This window comes from Cherax quadricarinatus, chromosome 9 (assembly GCF_038502225.1).
Source record: "Cherax quadricarinatus isolate ZL_2023a chromosome 9, ASM3850222v1, whole genome shotgun sequence".
In the NCBI taxonomy this organism is placed as follows: domain Eukaryota; kingdom Metazoa; phylum Arthropoda; class Malacostraca; order Decapoda; family Parastacidae; genus Cherax; species Cherax quadricarinatus.
Window position 1 is genome coordinate 55,447,167 of NC_091300.1, and position 19,024 is coordinate 55,466,190.

At 36.8% G+C, this 19,024-nt stretch overlaps 2 protein-coding genes and 1 long non-coding RNA gene across 3 annotated transcripts in view; 1 reads left to right on the plus strand and 2 right to left on the minus strand.

The window, feature by feature from the left end:
• The window catches only part of LOC138852454 (probable glutamate receptor), a 234,986-nt gene extending 223,676 nt beyond the window's left edge, over positions 1-11,310 (minus strand). The window contains exons 1-3 of the mRNA XM_070083128.1: positions 11,293-11,310; positions 10,371-10,594; positions 5,757-5,885 (exon numbers count right to left, since the gene is read on the minus strand). Of these exons, the coding sequence (XP_069939229.1) occupies positions 5,757-5,885; positions 10,371-10,594; positions 11,293-11,310 (371 nt within the window). The remainder of the gene's footprint in view (positions 1-5,756; positions 5,886-10,370; positions 10,595-11,292) is intronic.
• Positions 11,311-15,386: 4,076 nt separating this feature from the next.
• LOC138852475 (uncharacterized) lies at positions 15,387-16,437 on the minus strand. Its single transcript, XM_070083437.1, has 2 exons — positions 16,209-16,437; positions 15,387-16,065 (listed from the first exon to the last, which is right to left on the minus strand). The coding sequence occupies exons 1-2, from the start codon at positions 16,315-16,317 to the stop codon at positions 15,443-15,445; spliced, it is 732 nt and encodes a 243-aa protein (XP_069939538.1). The 5' UTR covers positions 16,318-16,437; the 3' UTR covers positions 15,387-15,442.
• Positions 16,438-16,590: 153 nt separating this feature from the next.
• LOC138852476 (uncharacterized) lies at positions 16,591-18,376 on the plus strand. Its single transcript, XR_011391796.1, has 2 exons — positions 16,591-17,339; positions 18,243-18,376. It is a non-coding gene; the product is annotated as an uncharacterized lncRNA (long non-coding RNA).
• The last annotated feature ends 648 nt before the right edge of the window (positions 18,377-19,024 follow it).

Sequence of the window (19,024 nt, forward strand, 5' to 3'; positions counted from 1 at the left end):
ACACATACAATCCCATGGTTACTACGTAATACACATACCATCCCATTGTTACTACGTAATACACATACCATCCCATTGTTACTACGTAATACACATACCATCCCATTGTTACTACGTAATACACATACCATCCCATTGTTACTACGTAATACACATACCATCCTCGGTTTGCGTAGTGACCATAATATATCTAGTATAAAGTAATTTACTCCGAATATAAATTTTTCATATAAAATGATCGATGGCGAACCTATACACTTGACTTTTACTTTCTACCTGCAGCGAATTAATAATTAATTATATTAAGTTTTATGTAAGTTTAATATACATAAATAAATTTTTAACAATAGTCTTTAGGACAAGTTAATGTAACAAGCATATAAAAGAGTATTATGTTGTGTAAGTTTTAATACGCCAATTGTATTAATTACATTAATTTCTGTGAAATAGTCGAGGAGTATCTTCTTTGATCACTAATATATTACTGTGTTTGACTTTCTTAATATATCTTAATTATTTATCTAATATAAACTTTCTTACTTAAACCTTAGTAAATCTTAGAGAAATTTTTTATTAAATTTTCCATATATTGACCTCAATACATGGAAAATTTAATCAAACTGACGGAATTGAAATACTGATTTTCAAGCGATAATTTTTCAGTGTTTGACCTGAGTTCCTTTACTTTTCAACACTGATCGCTTAATAAGTCAACTTATGACTCTCATGAACCTTAATTTACTGGGATATTTTAGGATATTGATCTCTCTGAGATAAAATATTTTTCATAAATTTGGCTTCAAAACTGCTTTTGAAGTGTCTGTGTCATGACTTTTGAATACAAAATCTTATTCATTTCGATTCTTCATCACTAATACTTATGCCAAACTCTGCTTTAATCTTTCCGCGTGTACTGATGCATTAACGTACAAGGAGGCGATGTTATGCAGTACGGGGATACTATTCTCGGGCTGCGTAGTGACCGAAATACATGTACTTATTATTAAGTATCGTCGAAAAGGGTCTTTTAAGTGAATGACTTAATTTTTTTCTCTAGCTTTTCGTTATATTTCGATCATTACAGGAAAAAGTCTCATCCAGTCAGCTTCAAATTTCTAATGTTGATGTAAGACAACTAGGATAAGATTTTAGTAATAATTGTCCTCTGATCCAAGTTATCCAGTCCGTTCCTGGAGTTATGGCACGAATCTGACAACTAAAAGTCCTCTGTAACCTAACTTCAAAGGTTCAGGAAAGATGTCTCCTAATTCCACTATATTACTGAGTCAAATTTAAATGTGTAGGAACACATTTGACAATCTTTGAGTAATATCGTGTCAAATTTTGTCTTCCATTTAGTCACGTTAAATATATTTGAGTTTTCCTCTTCAGAATGACATCAATATTTAATGGATGATGAATCTTAAAAGGATAATGCCCATTAAGTTTCGTTTTGTGCGATGGCACATTTGTCAATGTACTTTTTTTCAACAAACTTGGAATATGTAGTAACTGGAAAATGTCTTCTTATCAGCTTCCAATTTTCACCCTATGTGTTTTTACCAGAAAATAAAGTTCGTCTTATTACTGGGATTCATAAGTTCTAGTTTACCAATATTATTAAATATATAGTGATAGTAATTTCCATTAACTAAGTAAATAATGCTGCTTATTATTGATGTTTTTAACCAGAAAAATAATGCTCTATAATTAACGACTTATTATGTGCAAATTTAAAATTTTAATGAAGTTAAAAATAATCTTAGAATTGTAGGAGTCAGAGAAAATACTAGAGAATGACTTTTTTGATAAGGTTCAAACCTTCAGTGTTGATACACTTCATTAAAAGAAAGTTTGACTTTCTCTTTGATCTAAGTAAGTTTTAAAATGCCATTTAATTAATAAATTGGTTTCTTCATAATAACTAGAGAATGACTTTCCTGGTCGGCTTCAGACATTTGTTGCATTTTAATACCAGTTGTGTTTTTTATTGAATGTAGACTATGTACCTGCCAAGTTTTAAGTTTTATGGAATTATCAAATTGGACTTTCTTAGATTACACGAAATCAAATGTTTTTCCTAGTGGACTGTAAATTTTTTTTTAAACAGAATAGATATGCGATAACTGAGACAATCGAAGACTAGCATTTTTAATGTTCTTCTTTTCCAAGAGTTTAGCGTGCCTAAGGAGGTACAGTTTTAGAAGTAGTGTTCTATTTTTTACACTGTTGTAACTTCCGTCAAGGTTATCATTTATAATTTAGAGGAAGTTTCATCTGGAGATTACCTGGAGAGAGTTCCGGGGGTCAACGCCCCCGCGGCCCGGTCTGTGACCAGGCCTCCTTAGGTCAGTGTCCCAGGATGCGACCCACACCAGTCGACTAACACCCAGGTACCCATTTTACTGATGGGGAACATAGACAACAGGTGGAAAGAAACACGTCCAATGTTTCTACTCTGGCTGGGAATCGAACCCAGGCGCTCACCGTGTGAAGCGAGAGCGTTAACCACCAGGCCACCAGAGCACCTTCAAACAGCTTCAACAGCTTCAAATTTTTAGCCTTGGTCAACTATTACTAGCTGAACTTTCATAGTACAGTTGACAGCGCCGGTGCTCTCTGCTCATATTTATATACCTGGAGTTTACCTGGAGAGGATTTTGGGAGTCAACGCCCCCGAGGCCCGGTCTGTGACCAAGACTCATGGTGGACCAGAACCTGATCCAGGGTTGGAAATTGGTGTCTCTTGGCATCTTTTGATAGTCTTCAAGATTTGAACATTCATGTATCATACTTAGAAGGCGGCTGATGTTGTTAATGGAATGTGTTGATGCAGTTTGGAAATGGCGTAGTATATTATATAATTGCAAAACTTTGTCTTTTGAGCGGTTCTTGATCCAAGCAACAGGACCTGTCCTCATCTTCCTTGGATCGAGTATAAAGGCCTCAAAATCCAAAGGCTCTATATAAACCCTCCTGGTTTAGTGTTCTTTCCTGATTAGAATAAAACATTATTGAGCTACATTAGTCTTTAACAACTGATACATCAAGTGATCTTAATAAAACATTTCTGTGTAGGAACAAATTTTGTTGAATTCTGTATAATAACTAGAGAATAACTCGTTTAATATGCTTTAAACTTATAGTGTGACGTGGTTTACTCGACGGAAGCTCCGCTTTATTATTATCTTGAGAATGTTTTATATATCATACCTGCTGAACCTGCTGAAAAATGCCTTTTCTTAACAGAAATATGTTACAGTTTTTTTATATTATTGGTATATCCCAGGTTAATGTACTTCTATGTACACATAACATCAGTGTTTCCTTAAGACCATTATAAAATAATTTATGTTATATACCCAAAGTTTAAATCATACAAATTTAATTGCATACATAACTACTTACTAATTTCTGCCTTAACACTGTCCATTCTTACGTAGAAAAGATGGAATTCTTTCGACTTCTGTAGGTCCCAATTTCCTTTTTTTTTCAAGGAAAAAGGGAACATTTTGAAGGACCAGTTTTTCTGTGATAAATTGGCTTCAACGCTTATCACTTACCAATGTAAATTGTGATCAACTTCGAACTTTATGAATTGGTAAACTTTAGAAGGAGTTAACAAGAAAATGTCTCTTAAGTCTGCTTTCAAAGGTAATCTTTCTTAGTGGAAGTTTTGAATTAGTTTTTGAACCGAGTAATTCTAAATTTGCATATATTTTTAAATTGGGTATTAGTGTCCATGTGATAACTTGATTCTCTCTAGGACTACTGTGGTAATATTTAGCTGTTAGAACTCCATACCACACTCTGAACTATTGGTGTCGCCTGTACTGATGTACAGGAGACTGTACTGATGTACAGGAGACTGTACTGATGCACAGGAGAATGTACTGATATACAGGAGACTGTACTGATGTACAGGAGACTGTACTGATGTACAGGACACTGTACTGATATACAGGAGACTATACTGATGTACAGGAGACTGTACTGATGTACAGGAGACTGTACTGATGTACAGGACACTGTACTGATATACAGGAGACTGTACTGATGTACAGGAGACTGTACTGATGTACAGGACACTGTACTGATGTACAGGAGATTGTACTGATGTACAGGAGACTGTACTGATGTACAGGACACTGTACTGATGTACAGGAGACTGTACTGATGATGTACAGGACACTGTACTGATGTACAGGAGACTGTACTGATGTACAGGACACTGTACTGATGTACAGGAGACTGTACTGATGTACAGGAGACTGTACTGATGTACAGGAGAATGTACTGATGTACAGGAGACTGTACTGATGTACAGGAGACTATACTGATGTACAGGAGACTGTACTGATGTACAGGAGACTGTACTGATGTACAGGAGACTGTACTGATGTACAGGAGACTATACTGATGTACAGGAGACTGTACTGATGTACAGGAGACTGTACTGATGTACAGGAGAATGTACTGATGTACATGAGACTGTACTGATGTACAGGAGACTGTACTGATGTACAGGAGACTGTACTGATGTACAGGAGACTGTACTGATGTACAGGAGACTGTACTGATGTACATGAGAATGTACTGATGTACAGGAGACTGTATTGATGTACAGGAGACTGTACTGATGTACAGGAGACTGTACTGATGTACAGGAGACTGTACTGATGTACGAGAGAATGTACTGATGTACAGGAGACTGTAGTGATGTACGGGAGACTGTACTGATGTACAGGAGACTGTACTGATGTACAGGAGACTGTACTGATGTACAGGAGACTGTACTGATGTACAGGAGACTGTACTGATGTACAGGAGTCTGTACTGATGTACAGGAGACTGTACTGATGTACAATAGACTGTACTGATGTACAGGAGACTGTACTGATGTACAGGAGACTGTGCTGATGTACAGGAGACTGTACTGATGTACAGTAGACTGTACTGATGTACAGGAGACTGTACTGATGTACAGGAGACTGTACTGATATACAGAAGACTGTACTGATGTACAGGAGACTGTACTGATGTACAGAAGACTGTACTGATGTACAGAAGACTGTACTGATGTACAGAAGACTGTACTGATGTACAGAAGACTGTACTGATGTACAGAAGACTGTACTGATGTACAGGAGACTGTACTGATGTACAGAAGACTGTACTGATGTACAGAAGACTGTACTGATGTACAGAAGACTGTACTGATGTACAGGAGACTGTACTTACGTAAGATGGGGATATCTCTCTGGGATCTCACAACCACCAATGCACATCTATATATATTATTTTCCTGGTAATATACAGTGACCATTCAGTGAATAAGGAACAAGTTAATGATCATTCACAAGCTTCAGAATATTCACTTTAAAAGACAAGGATCCAGGAAAATAATTATTAAACTTACACAAAACATTTCACTCTGGGATTTCAAAGAGTGAATGGAACTCATCCAATTTATGGGCCATATATAAACGTTTTCTATTTCCTCGATAATTTTCAGTTTGTTTTTGATCTTATTCACTCGTTTAGATCCATAACTTTTGCCTTCACATTTATGATTATTTTGTTTTTTTATTTTATTATATATAACCTTTGACCGAATATTTGATGTACATGTAAATTCGCTTTATAATATTAATTTAAGAATTAATCTGGACAAGACTGTGTTCTTTAATTCCTTACGTATATCGTCAACTGTATTTTAAGAAGAAAACGTACAAAAAATATACTACGTAACTCACTTTGAGAACTTGTCAGGGAAGAGCGGGATGTTTGAGGTGTGAAGGAACCCTCGACGCGGTGTCCAGGAAGCCACCCACAGTGGCTGACTTCCTCGGGGACTGTATGGCAGGTGTACGTACATGTTGCATCTGTAACAAGTATACTCGTTACTTCCTAATTAAATACGTAAAGGTATGTGTCCGTATACTGTATCACTCTATAATCTTAATGTAATCAACTACTTAATGTGATAATCGCAAACAAATGACAATTTAAGGGCACACTGTGATGAAGTTTCAGATATAATGAGTAAAGTTGCTGCTTATTCTCTTGAGAAAATACTAATATAATGAGCATGTTTATTTTTAGTGATTATTCAATGATATTAAAAATTAAAGAAATATAGTGCTCTCTGGTATTTGAGAACTCTGTTAACCTCCAATTTAATTATGACTTATTCAGGGATAATGCTTATTTTGGTATGATCTTTCAGTTTACGAGGGCAATACTTATTAAATGTTATTAGTTAGTGTGTAGTGATCGTTACTGTGTTAATGAGCCTAGTGTTTTAAGATGCAACCATCGTCACACATTACACCATCCAGAGTGACCAACTCATTCAGAAAAAATTAAATTTTTTGTAACCTTTGTAATTAAATGGTCTATTTATTAATAATTTCTGAATATTTGTTACTGGTGCGAGATAAAAATAAAAAAACTCTTTAACAACTAAAGGATATTGCATTAAAAATAGTGAAGATTTAAGATGGAGTAACATTTAACTTAAATATTCGAGTTCTTGCATGACGACGAACGCGGCGTTCGAGATTGCAAATCATTTATGACAAACGTATTAGAGTTCTGCCACATGATAACAAAAGTTAGCCAGGAGAGAGAGGGATGGGATGATTACTTCTTGGACAATAGCAAAACTTTGACACAATACCGGACAAAAAAATAAGTAATAAGACTGAGGAACATGCAGGAATAACAGAGAGAGCACAGTGACAGATCAAGATATACCTGACAGAAGGGAAACAAGTGATGGTCCATGAAGTGTCAGAATGTGTGCATGTGACAAGTGATGTTCCAAAAAGATGAGGACTAGAAAAAAAACACGGTACTGGTGGGGATTGAACTTACGGCGAGCGAGTCGTAAAACTCCAAACCTGCGCGTTAGTCACTGGGTCAGCTGGCTAACGCGTCGGTCTGGAGTTTTAGGACCCACAGCGAGTTCAGTCCCCCCCTCCCCCCGTAACGAGTTTTTTTTTTTTTTGCAATCGTATTACGATTTCGTTAGTGAGGATGATGTCTTGTAAACGTAAATGACATGACGAAAGGGATAGTGTCAGAGATATCTCTGTTCGCAGATAACGTGAAACTAATGAGAAAGTAAGTAGACCTGGACCAAGTAAGGCAACAAATTGATCTGGTCTGGCAGGAGCTGCAGAAGTTTAACCTGAGCGAGTGCAAAGTTATGATGTTTGGGGAAGGACAAAGAAGACCGCAGACCGAATACAGGATAAGGGAAAAAAACTAGAAACCTCACTCACGGAGGACCATCGGGGTGAATATTGAATTCAGCTGATCGCTAGAGGTGGACAACAACGAGATCACTTCTGCAGCAGTTTTACAAGGTGACAGAAATAGGATAAGAGAGAGAGAGAGAGAGAGAGAGAGAGAGAGAGAGAGAGAGAGACAGAGACAGAGAGAGAGAGAGAGGGTGAGAGAGAGGTGGATAGATTGCATTTTCTTGGACTGTCGGAAGTCTTTCACACAGTTCCGCACAAGAGATTAATGCAAAAGCTGGAGGACCAGACAGGAATAACAGGAAAGGTGATACTAATGAGATGAATTTAATCGGATTTGGATCAGGAAGGACTACAAAGGGATTTGGACAAGCTGCAAGGCTGGTCCAGAAACTGGCTCCTGGAGTTTAACCCCACCAAGTGAAAAGTTATGATTATTGGGGAAGGTCAAAGAAGACAGCAGACAGAGTACAGGCTAGGTGGCCAAATACTGTAAACATCACCCAAGGAAAAGAATCTTGGGGTGAGTATAATACCTAGTGCATCTCCTGAGGCACACATCAACCCAATAACTGCTGCTACACGTGGGCGCCTGTACGCCGTGTATGTCAAACCCATATTAGAGTATGCAGCCTCAGTATGGAAATGCACCTAGTCAAGCACGTCAAGAATTATAGAAAGTGCTAAGGGGTATGTCCTACGAGGAGAGGCTAAGGAAAATCGACCTGACGACACTGGAAGACAGGGGAAAGAGGGAGGATATGATAACAACATAATAAAATACTGAGAAGAATTGAAAAGATGAATAGGGACAGGATGTTTCAGAGATGGGAGCACAGCAACAAGGGGTCACAACTGAAAGTTTAAGATTCATGTGAGTCACAGGGATGTTAGGAAGTATTTCTTCAGTCAAAGAGTTGTTAGGAAGTGGAATAATCTGGAGAGTGATGTAGGGGAGACAGGATCCATATACAGACTTAAGAGATATGATAAAGCTTATGGAGCAGGGAGAGAGCGGACCTAGTAGCGACCAGTGAAGAGACAGTGCCAGGAACTGTGGCTCGAGTCATGTAACCATAAATAGGCGAGTACACAATAAATGAGTACACATCGAAATGAAATGGGAAGAGGAGAGGGAGAGGTAGCTTATTATTCATAGCTTCCATGAGACAGAAAGGAAAATATTTGATGAAAGAAAACAGAAAGAAATAAAAGAGATTGACAACTTAAAACTGTACTCAAGGGAAAATAACTGTGCAATCAAATTTATATTCAGAACAGAAATGGCACAAAACAAGATCCTACAGAGGAAACTACTGTTAAAGGATTCCTCAAAATACCAGAGAGTGTACCTCGACTGTGACAGAACACAAAAAGAATGGGAACAACTGAGAGAGAAAGACTGAGAAGGCGAAAAGGGTAGGAAGGAGAGGCAGAGCAGTTACCAACAGAGAAGCCTGCACTAACCCTCATGCACCCCCAAATGCAATTCTGGAAAAGAAGCTGAAGGTATGGATATCAACACAGATGGAGTAATAAATAAGGGGGATGAATGGCAAGAAAGAATCACTGAGACATCCCCAGACATCATAGCACTCACCGAGACAAAGCTCAGAGGGGTGATAACAGATGTGATCTTCCTATCTGAATATCAAATCCTGAGGAAAGATATGGGGGCCAGAGGGGGGAGGAGGAGGTTGCACAGCTCATTAAAAACCAGTGGAATTTTGACGAGATGGGAGGACTAGTCAGAGGTAAAGGGGAGGATGAATACATAGGTGATGATCCGAGTGATGTACATCCCACCAACAAACAGCAGGAGACCAAGACAAGAATATGATGAGAGCAACAGCACGATAGTGGCCACACTAACCGAAGTGACCAAAAGGGCCCACATGAGAAGAACAAATTTGCTTATCATGGAAGATTTTAACCACAAGGAAACAGACTGAGAAAATCCACAACCACATGGGGGAACCAGAGACGTAGAGAGCCAAGGTGCTGGAGGCGGCGCTGGAAAGCTTTATAGACCAACCAGAGAGAAGTGAAACGATGAACCAGCAAGTCTGGACCTGGTATTCAACTTGCACAGTTCAGACATAAGGGAAATCACATACGAAATGCCCCTCGCCGCTAGCAATCATGTGGTCCTGAGTGTCGAATATGTTATAGAGTTAATAATAACATGAGATGTAGCACAAGAAGGGGACTACTCTCACATGAGGCGATTTCTGCATGAGGTACAGTGGGTAAGAGAACTAGAGGGTTAGACAGTAAATGAAATTATGGAGCACGTGACTGCAAAGTGCAAGGAGGCAGAGGAGAAGTTCGTGGGAAGGGGCTAAAGAAACACTGGAAAGACCGGAGTGAGCCATGGTTTATCCAGAGATGTGGAGAGGCCAAAGTCAAGTGTGCTAGAGCATGGAAAAAGTACTGAAGGCAAATAATTCGCGTAAACAGGAAGTCGAGCCAAAGAGCCAGAAATGAATATGCATGGATTAGGAGATAGATCCAGCATCGCACTACATTAAAACTGTCATCTGCCTTTTCCCCCATAAAATATACATAAGAATATGATTCCATTAATTATCTGAATACAGCTAACGAGCGTGATTCAAAACGAATATTTGAACTTTGCTATTCCTGCATTTCTAAATAGTTTTTCTATTTTACTCTCACTTTCTGTTTTTTTTTTAATCGCTGACAATAATAATTGTCTCTTATATCAGGTGTATACGAAAAGGTGCATTATAAATATTTCTTATAGTTTCTCTTCCTTTAATTTTTTTGTGACGTATCAGCAGCGCTGATCCATCACAGAGCTTTCCAGCCATCATTGTTAAAGAATAAAAAACCACAACACAGTGGCATAGGAGAAATTAACTTATGATGACGTTTATGGTTCAGGTCGGAACGAAATGTCGTCAGAGGTTTTTCATCATTCTGAGGTTTATTTGTGCTTAATCAACACTGTTGTTTTTACCATGTTCAACATGCTTACTACTATTTATATACGAAGTATGATTTTTGAAGCTTACTAAATAATGCATATCATCAGATATTCGTATCAAAAATTCATGCAAAACATCAGAAGACATATATAACCTTATGCTCTTTGATCTGCCCATTATGATGAACAACATTGCATTCATCTTGGAGAATGTTGTGTAGTGCAGCTGTAGGTGAGGTAGGGAGAGGCGGGTGACAACCAGGAGCCTCGTCCACCACACCAGAAGACGAACCTTGAGAGACCACTTGAAGAAGGCGGAGAGGAAGGCTGGGTCGTCACTTATCACAACAATCGTTGTATGTGTTGAAACCTGACGCAGCTGTTAATTATAGCAATAATGTCTAAATAACCTGGTGTGAGATGAAGGATCTTGGTTCAGTATAACATAATATTATGAGACTTGCTCTTATAACGGAAATTAAACACACACACACACACATATATATATATATATATATATATATATATATATATATATATATATATATATATATATATATATATATATATATATATATATATATTTCGTGCCGAATAGGCAGAACTTGCGATCTTGGCTTAAATAGCAACCCTCATCTTGCCATATAGGACAAGTGAAAATTTGTGTATGCAATAATTTCGCCAAAATCATTCTGAACCAAACGAAAAAAATATATTTCACTGTGTTTTTTTAGTATTAAATTATTGTAAACAAATCAAAAATATATTTAGTTGGTTTAGGATAAAATAAATTGTTCTTGTTATAATAAGGTTAGGTAAGTTTTCTAAGATTCTTTTGGTGCAAAATTAAAAAAATTTACGCAAACATTAATGAAAAAATATATCTTTAAACGTATAAGAGAAAATTTCAGGAAGGACTTAATTTCAAATGAGTTCTTGCTAATTGACCAGTTTTACATATTAGGCACGACATATATATATATATATATATATATATATATATGTATGTATATATATATATATATTTATATATATATATATATATATATAAGTAGTCAAAAAAGCGGCTGGGGGCACCCTTCCGGAAAAAGGCATGCGGCTGGGCGCACCCTTCCGGTTTTAGGGGTGCGGCAGAGCGCACCCTTCCGGTCTAGGACCAGCGGCTGGAGGGTCACCTTTTCACACCTAGGTGTTACTTCCGGTTTGACCTTGACCTCGCCCTCGAGACTACCTCACCCTTGACCCCCCCAACCAATACCCCCGCCCACGAACCCCCTTCGCGACCCCCCTTCGCGACCCCACCGTCGCGCTGCGCGCCCGCCCTTCGCGACCCCCCCCCGCCCGCGCCTTCTGCTGCGTCGTCCGGATCGCCCCCCGTGCCTCGAATTTTTTTTTCTTATGATCTCCTTGGATCAAGTTTTTTGGATTCCCCCCTATGGGGTTTCGAATTTTTTTTTGAATTTCATTTTCTTGTGCTCTCCATCTCCTCGGATCAAATTTTTGAGGTTCCCCCTCTCACTTTCACCCCAATCCCAAAATTTCTCGAAATCAAAGTCTCCATCTCCTCGGATCAAATTTTTGAGGTTCCCCCTCTCACTTTCACCCCCACCCCAAAATTTCTCGAAATCAAAGTCTCCATCTCCTCGGATCAAGGTTTTTGGATTCTCCCCTATGGGGGTTTCGAAAGTCTCCATCTCCTTGGATCAAGGGTTTTGAATTTCTCCAATTCCTTGGATCAAATTTTTGGGTACCCCTCCTTTCACCCCAAATTTTCTCGACAATACCATGACTCCATCTCCTTGGATCAAGTTTTTTGGATTCCCCCTATGGGGTGTTCGAAATTCTCCAATTCCTCGGATCAAGTTTTTGGACCCCCTCTGGGGGTAAGCATGCTTACTACAGGTCTAAACAAGTCAAATGAACTAAGAAGGGTGTTTACTCGGCGGTCAGTGACGTCACACATACAAGCTGAATCTTGTCGACCCTTTTAGTTCATTAAAGTTAATAAGGGGACACTCACCTTCTGACAGTGACGTCACGTGATGACCGCGCACACAGGCTGAATCTTGTCGATCCTTTTAGTTCATTAAAGTTAATAAGGGGACACACTACATCAGAAAAAGTCACAAAAACAACCCACTTATATCATCTTTTTCGGTATCTCTAATTCGACTACATTACCCACAACCCTCATCAATTACCAATTTATTCACATTTTTTTCCCCTTCTTTTTACTACTAAAATTCTAATAAAATCCTCTCCATACCCATCTCCTTGTATCCACATAAATTAATATTATACTCGCATCAACTACCCAACTACTGCGACATGTTTCAACACCCTCCATTCTTTTTCCAATATATCATAACTTTTCAATTCTATAATTTCTTTTTAAAATATTCACACATTACCTTTATATTCAGTTAAATCTCCCCATATTTCTAATTACAACCCTCCCCATACCCCTCGCCATCTCACCCGCATTTCTTCACATCCACTCACCCATCTCCCAACACACCTCTTCTGAACACACACAAAAAAATCACATTTCACATCCACAAATGCATCTCAAATCCACTAAAATCACTGTAACCAAGATATTCACAAAACTCTATGACCACCTAACACACACACACACACACACACACACACACACACGCACCTAACCTAACCTAACCTAACCTTACCTAACTTAACATACCCTAACCTAACTTATCCTAACCTAGCCTAACCTAACTTAACCTAACCTAACCTAACCTAACCTACCCTAATTTAACCTAACCTAACCTAACCTAACCTACCCTAACCTAACTTAACCTAACCGAACCTATCCTAACCTAACCTTACCTAACTTATCCTAACCTAACCTAACCTAACCTAGCCTAACCTAACTTAACCTAACCTAACCTAACCTAACCTACCCTAACCTAACTTATCCTAACCTAACCTAACCTATCTTAACCTAACCTAACCTAACCTAGCCGAACCTATCCTAACCGTTCCTAACTTAACTAACCTAACCTAACCTAACCTTACCTAACCTAACCTAACCTAGCCTAACCTAACCTATCCTAACCTATCTTATCCTAATCTAACCTTGCCTAACCATTACCTAACCTAACCTAACCTATCTTAATCTAACCCAACCTAACCTAGCCGAACCTATCCTAACCTAGCCTAAAATATATTGGAACACCCCCAAAATACATTAGAGTACTCCAGAATTACTTTGAACGACTCCATTTTTGGATATTTCCAAATTAGTTTTGAAAACTTTATCGTAAAATCGAACATTATTTTCTTGTTGGTAAACACACTCAATGGTAGAAATATTTACTCGATTTCCGAATAGAAACACTTTCCTCGCTCTGAGAGACTCATTGTGGGTCACCCCTTCCCCCAACACACTGTGTAATGCGGTTCACACCCAAGGTAGAACATAACACCTGCGTCAACTCAGGACAGACAGGCGCCATGAAATGCGGGTAACATCCAAGGTAGAAAATCATCTCTTTCCAGACCAACTGTGTCCTCTTGTTCTAAAATTTGGTGAGGTCATTGCTTTTTAGTTCATTTTAAAATAATAAGGGGAAGATTGAGATATAATATTTGTATTCTACCTCAATACATTTTTTTTATGGTAAGGTTTGATTTAAAACTTCATCATGTCTTAAAAATTTTTATTAAACATTTCTCTTTTTAATGAATGAAAGATATTAATCTTGGTGTAACAACACGCTCTAAACATCATAAATCCTCCTCTCTAAGTCTTGTTCTTCCAAGTCCCGTCACATCGGTACCTGTAAATTTTAATATAATTCATTAGCATATAATGGGGGAGAAATTTGCACCATCACCTGTAAAAGATATAACCAACTAAAAGTTACTTATTTTTTCACTATCCCAAACATATTCTTCTCGTTAACTTAAATATCTCCCCATTCATGACTTAAAAAGCATGATCGTACTGCGTCCCCTTATTAACTTTAGTGATGTAAGTATTATGGTAGACATGATTCTCGGTGTTCAGGTAGAGAGAGAAGGTCGAAAAGGTAAGTGATACATTTTCATGAAGAGATAAATATGAGTTATATATATTAATTCAAATATATCTCTCTTCAAGTTATAATTACTTCCTCATAATAATTTAAATGAATTAAACCACTGATACAAGGTAAATAATTTTGCTTACCTCATGAGGGATACCAAGCACTTCCTTCAATTCTAGAAGACAATAACTTCGAATCATCTTCTAATTCTTGACCTTGGTTAATGTTTTTCATTTCTTCTTTGACAACCATGGTTGATCGAATACCTTCTTCCTTAAATTTCATTATCATATCTTCGAGTATAGGTTTATAGTGCGTATTCTAGATATAATCATTTGAAGTTTCACACCTCCCAATACCTTTCAGAAAGATAACCTCGCGTATATTTTTATTGTCTTTCACACTTTTTATGAGTCTCTCAATGGATTCCTTGAAATATCTTATTCTGTCTGCGATAGTATCTTTCTTTAAACCATACACCAAATGGGCATCTCTTGATTTTTCAATTAAATTTTGAGAAATGGTATTTTCCTCCAATGGTCCAGCAATACCAAATTGGCTTATTATGGCTGCTAAATAAGGAAGATTCAATTTTCTTTGATCCGGTGAAGGTTCAAACTCGATAACAGTTCCAGGAGCATCACGATCTTCAACTCTGCATCTTCTAAGATTAAATAATGGTTCTCTACTTCGATACACATCAGCATAAGGATATTTCTTACCCAAATAATAACTTGCACCATATCCTTTTATAGCAACACAATTCACATGAAAAACAATGCAGACGTTGTCACGACAATATTTTTCATCGTACAATTTTCCTTCTTCAATTTTAAAATATTTTTCCGTCCTATTGGCTGTCTCCATTTTCTTGATCTGGTTAGTCGCACCCTGCTGGAAGAGGTACTAATGCACGACCATCAGAGAACAGAGATTTTTATACTCAGCACCGTTCCTGCCAGACGTATGATCTCTCTTCAGTTGCCTAATAAGGTTTTAGACTGCTGGTGAATAAAAACGTATTATAGAGATATTTTATTTGACATATTTTACAATAATGATAACAATATTTCTACGACGTTTTTTTAATTCCTTTGCAAAATCAAGGACTTTCCCCTTGTTAACTTAAATGAACTAAAATGCTGGTGAATAAAACAAAAAAGTATTATAGAGATATTTTATTTGGCATATTTTACAATAATGATAACAATATTTCTACGACGTTTTTTTAATTCCTTTGCAAAATCAAGAATGATTTTAAGATATGCATGCCAATCACCTCCGGCTGAAGCACACCCAATTCCTTCTGGAAACACGACTTTTTCCATTATAATCCCGTTGGGATCTGTTAATAACCACTTAACAAGTTCATTCATGCACTCTTTGAATATAATCTCACGACCTTTCTTTGTATCTAAATATTTGCATGTATTATAGTAGGCCTTATCAACTTTACAGTTCATATAATACTTATGTGGAGGCCCCATCGCATACTGTGCGAACATATTAACAATCATGGGGTTATTTTTTCCATTATTTACAAATTTTATGCTTCCAAATTTATCACGAGTGACTTCACTAGCTAGATTTGCTTTATGACATCCAGGTGATCTAAATAAATAAGGATTGCTAAGTGGTAAAACCTGACTTAAAGCATCAGCAAGACCTCCCTTTTTCAATTTAACAGCGCAACAATTTGCTTGTTGTACTAAAAGAATTTTATCACTGCCACTAAAATCTTTTGTAATATTCCCTTGCATTACCAAAAGATATTTTTCTTCATCTTTTGTTGCTTCTTTACCTGCAATTTTGATAAAATATAGTATTATATCCCAAAAATTAAGTTTGTTACTCAACAAATGAAAAAAAAATATTTCTCATTAGAATTTCTAAAAATTACAATGTGGGTGAATTTTACTCATTAATATCTCATTAAAAACTCACGTTCAAAATCTTCCATTGCTATAAGCATTTCTTTATCGTTGAGATATTGATCACAACCCTCCAAAACGAAGGAAGGTGACTGATCAAGGTCTTCTATCGAATTAATCATTTCTTTATCAGTTCAGTGGTGTGTAGACACTTGCTTCTGTAACAAATTTTTCACATGTAACTTCCACGTCTTCATCTAAATACTCTTGTAACTCAATATGGATGTGTCTTCTTATACTCTTTTCACCGCGAGGGTTGACGTGTTAGTAGTTTTTATAACTATATGTGTAGAGAAATTTGTTCCATGAAAAACACTACGTGGCATCACCATGACGATAGGTGAATGAATCACCACGAGTTTAGTGTCATATAGGAAGGGGATCATAACTTACTTCAATGGTATTATGTTATTACTATACCGATGGTGCATACTTGGAAATGCATGAACTTTCCCCTTGTTAACTTAAATGAACTAAAAGTGTTTGGGGTAAGATAATTTGTTCAATGAGTATCGTGACGTCATTGCTTTTAGTTCATTTTAAAATAATAAAGGGAAGATGTTCTAACCTGTTTTAACGCGTTGCTGGATAGTGACGTCACAAGCAAGTGTTGCCAAAAAATATTGTCTGAATAAATCTTTTTACTGAAAAATAATGAAAGTTAACACTTTTAGTTCATTAAAGTTAATAAGGGGAACACAATTTGAAATATACAATGGATAATATATATGCTTTGAAGAAATCCCCTGTAATGAGTATTTGTATTAAAAAAAAGATAATCGATGATGACAACGATTGAAATTTTTGGTATAAATATTTGGAGTGAAATGGTAAGGAATCACTTGAAGAAGAAATATGGAGGTGGTTGCGACAAAACATACTAGTGCGGTGTTTATAGAAATGTTATATACAATTAAGAGAGTCGAACCCATTCAAAAAAGAGTTGATGCGGAACCTGTTCTCTCAAAAGAAGAGATTGTAGCTGAGGTACGAGAAATGACTCAACGATGGAGCGAAGAAATATTGGAAAATTTATTGTTACGAGAATGTGAATGGAGTAGTCATTTATCTCAAACTTTTATTATACCAAAGCCCAAAAAATTAATTAAGAAAATGGATTTTGAAATGGCTGATCCTAGTTTAGGTAAGTTTAATGAAATTTTCATTTAATACTATTTAGCAACTCTTTATGTGTATGGGAGAGTGTTGTGTGTAAGTCACCCCAGACATTGTCCGGAAACCGCATAGAAAGCATCTAATATGGGGAAACTTGCCGATTTCATTGTTATTTGTGAAATGGTGAAAGATCTTCCTTGGTTGGAATTTTGCAACACTACCAATCAACTCTTAAGGAAAGATGGTGAAACATTGAGTGAAAAGAATTTTCAGCGAGTTAAAAATTGGTTAGAAAATGAACTTGATTCGCATAAATTCATTGATGAAATGGCAACGGAGTGGAGTGATGATCTGGTATATTATATTTTGGAAAACAATATACCTGAAAACTTTGTCAGTCAAATATTTAATCGACAGTATAATCTGTGTATTTTGCATAGATGGTACAACACAAAGAAGTGGAAATTAATTTGGAGAGAACTTTTCACAGATATTAAACAATATATTAAAAACATTGAGCCTAATGTGTGAGTAACTTATAAAGGTAAGCAAAATTATTTACCTTGTATCAGTGGTTTAATTCATTTAAATTATTATGAGGAAGTAATTATAACTTGAAGAGAGATATATTTGAATTAATATATATAACTCATATTTATCTCTTCATGAAAATGTAACACTTACCTTTTCGACTTTCTCTACCTGAACACCGAGAATCATGTCTACCATAATACTTACATCACTAAAGTTAATAAGGGGACGCAGTACGATCATGCTTTTTAAGTCATGAATGGGGAGATATTTAAGTTAACGAGAAGAATATGTTTGGGATAGTGAAAAAATAAGTAACTTTTAGTTGGTTATATCTTTTACAGGTGATGGTGCAAATTTCTCCCCATTATATGCTAATGAATTATATTAAAATTTACAGGTACCGATGTGACGGGACTTGGAAGAACAAGACTTAGAGAGGAGGATTTATGATGTTTAGAGCGTGTTGTTACACCAAGATTAATATGTTTCATTCATTAAAAAGAGAAATGTTTAATAAAAATTTTTAAGACATGATGAAGTTTTAAATCAAACCTTACCATGAAAAAAAAAATGTATTGAGGTAGAATACAAATGTTATATCTCAATCTTCCCCTTATTATTTTAAAATGAACTAAAAAGCAATGACCTCACCAAATTTTAGAACAAGAGGACACAGTTGGTCTGGAAAGAGATGATTTTCTACCTTGGATGTTACCCGCATTTCATGGCGCCTGTCTGTCCTGAGTTGACGCAGGTGTTATGTTCTACCTTGGGTGTGAACCGCATTACACAGTGTGTTGGGGGAAGGGGTGACCCACAATGAGTCTCTCAGAGCGAGGAAAGTGTTTCTATTCGGAAATCGAGTAAATATTTCTACCATTGAGTGTGTTTACCAACAAGAAAATAATGTTCGATTTTACGATAAAGTTTTCAAAACTAATTTGGAAATATCCAAAAATGGAGTCATTCAAAGTAATTCTGGAGTACTCTAATGTATTTTGGGGGTGTTCCAATATATTTTAGGTTAGGTTAGGATAGGTTCGGCTAGGTTAGGTTGGGTTAGGTTAAGATAGGTTAGGTTAGGTTAGGTAATGGTTAGGCAAGGTTAGATTAGGATAAGATAGGTTAGGTTAGGTTAGGTTAGGCTAGGTTAGGTTAGGTTAGGTAAGGTTAGGTTAG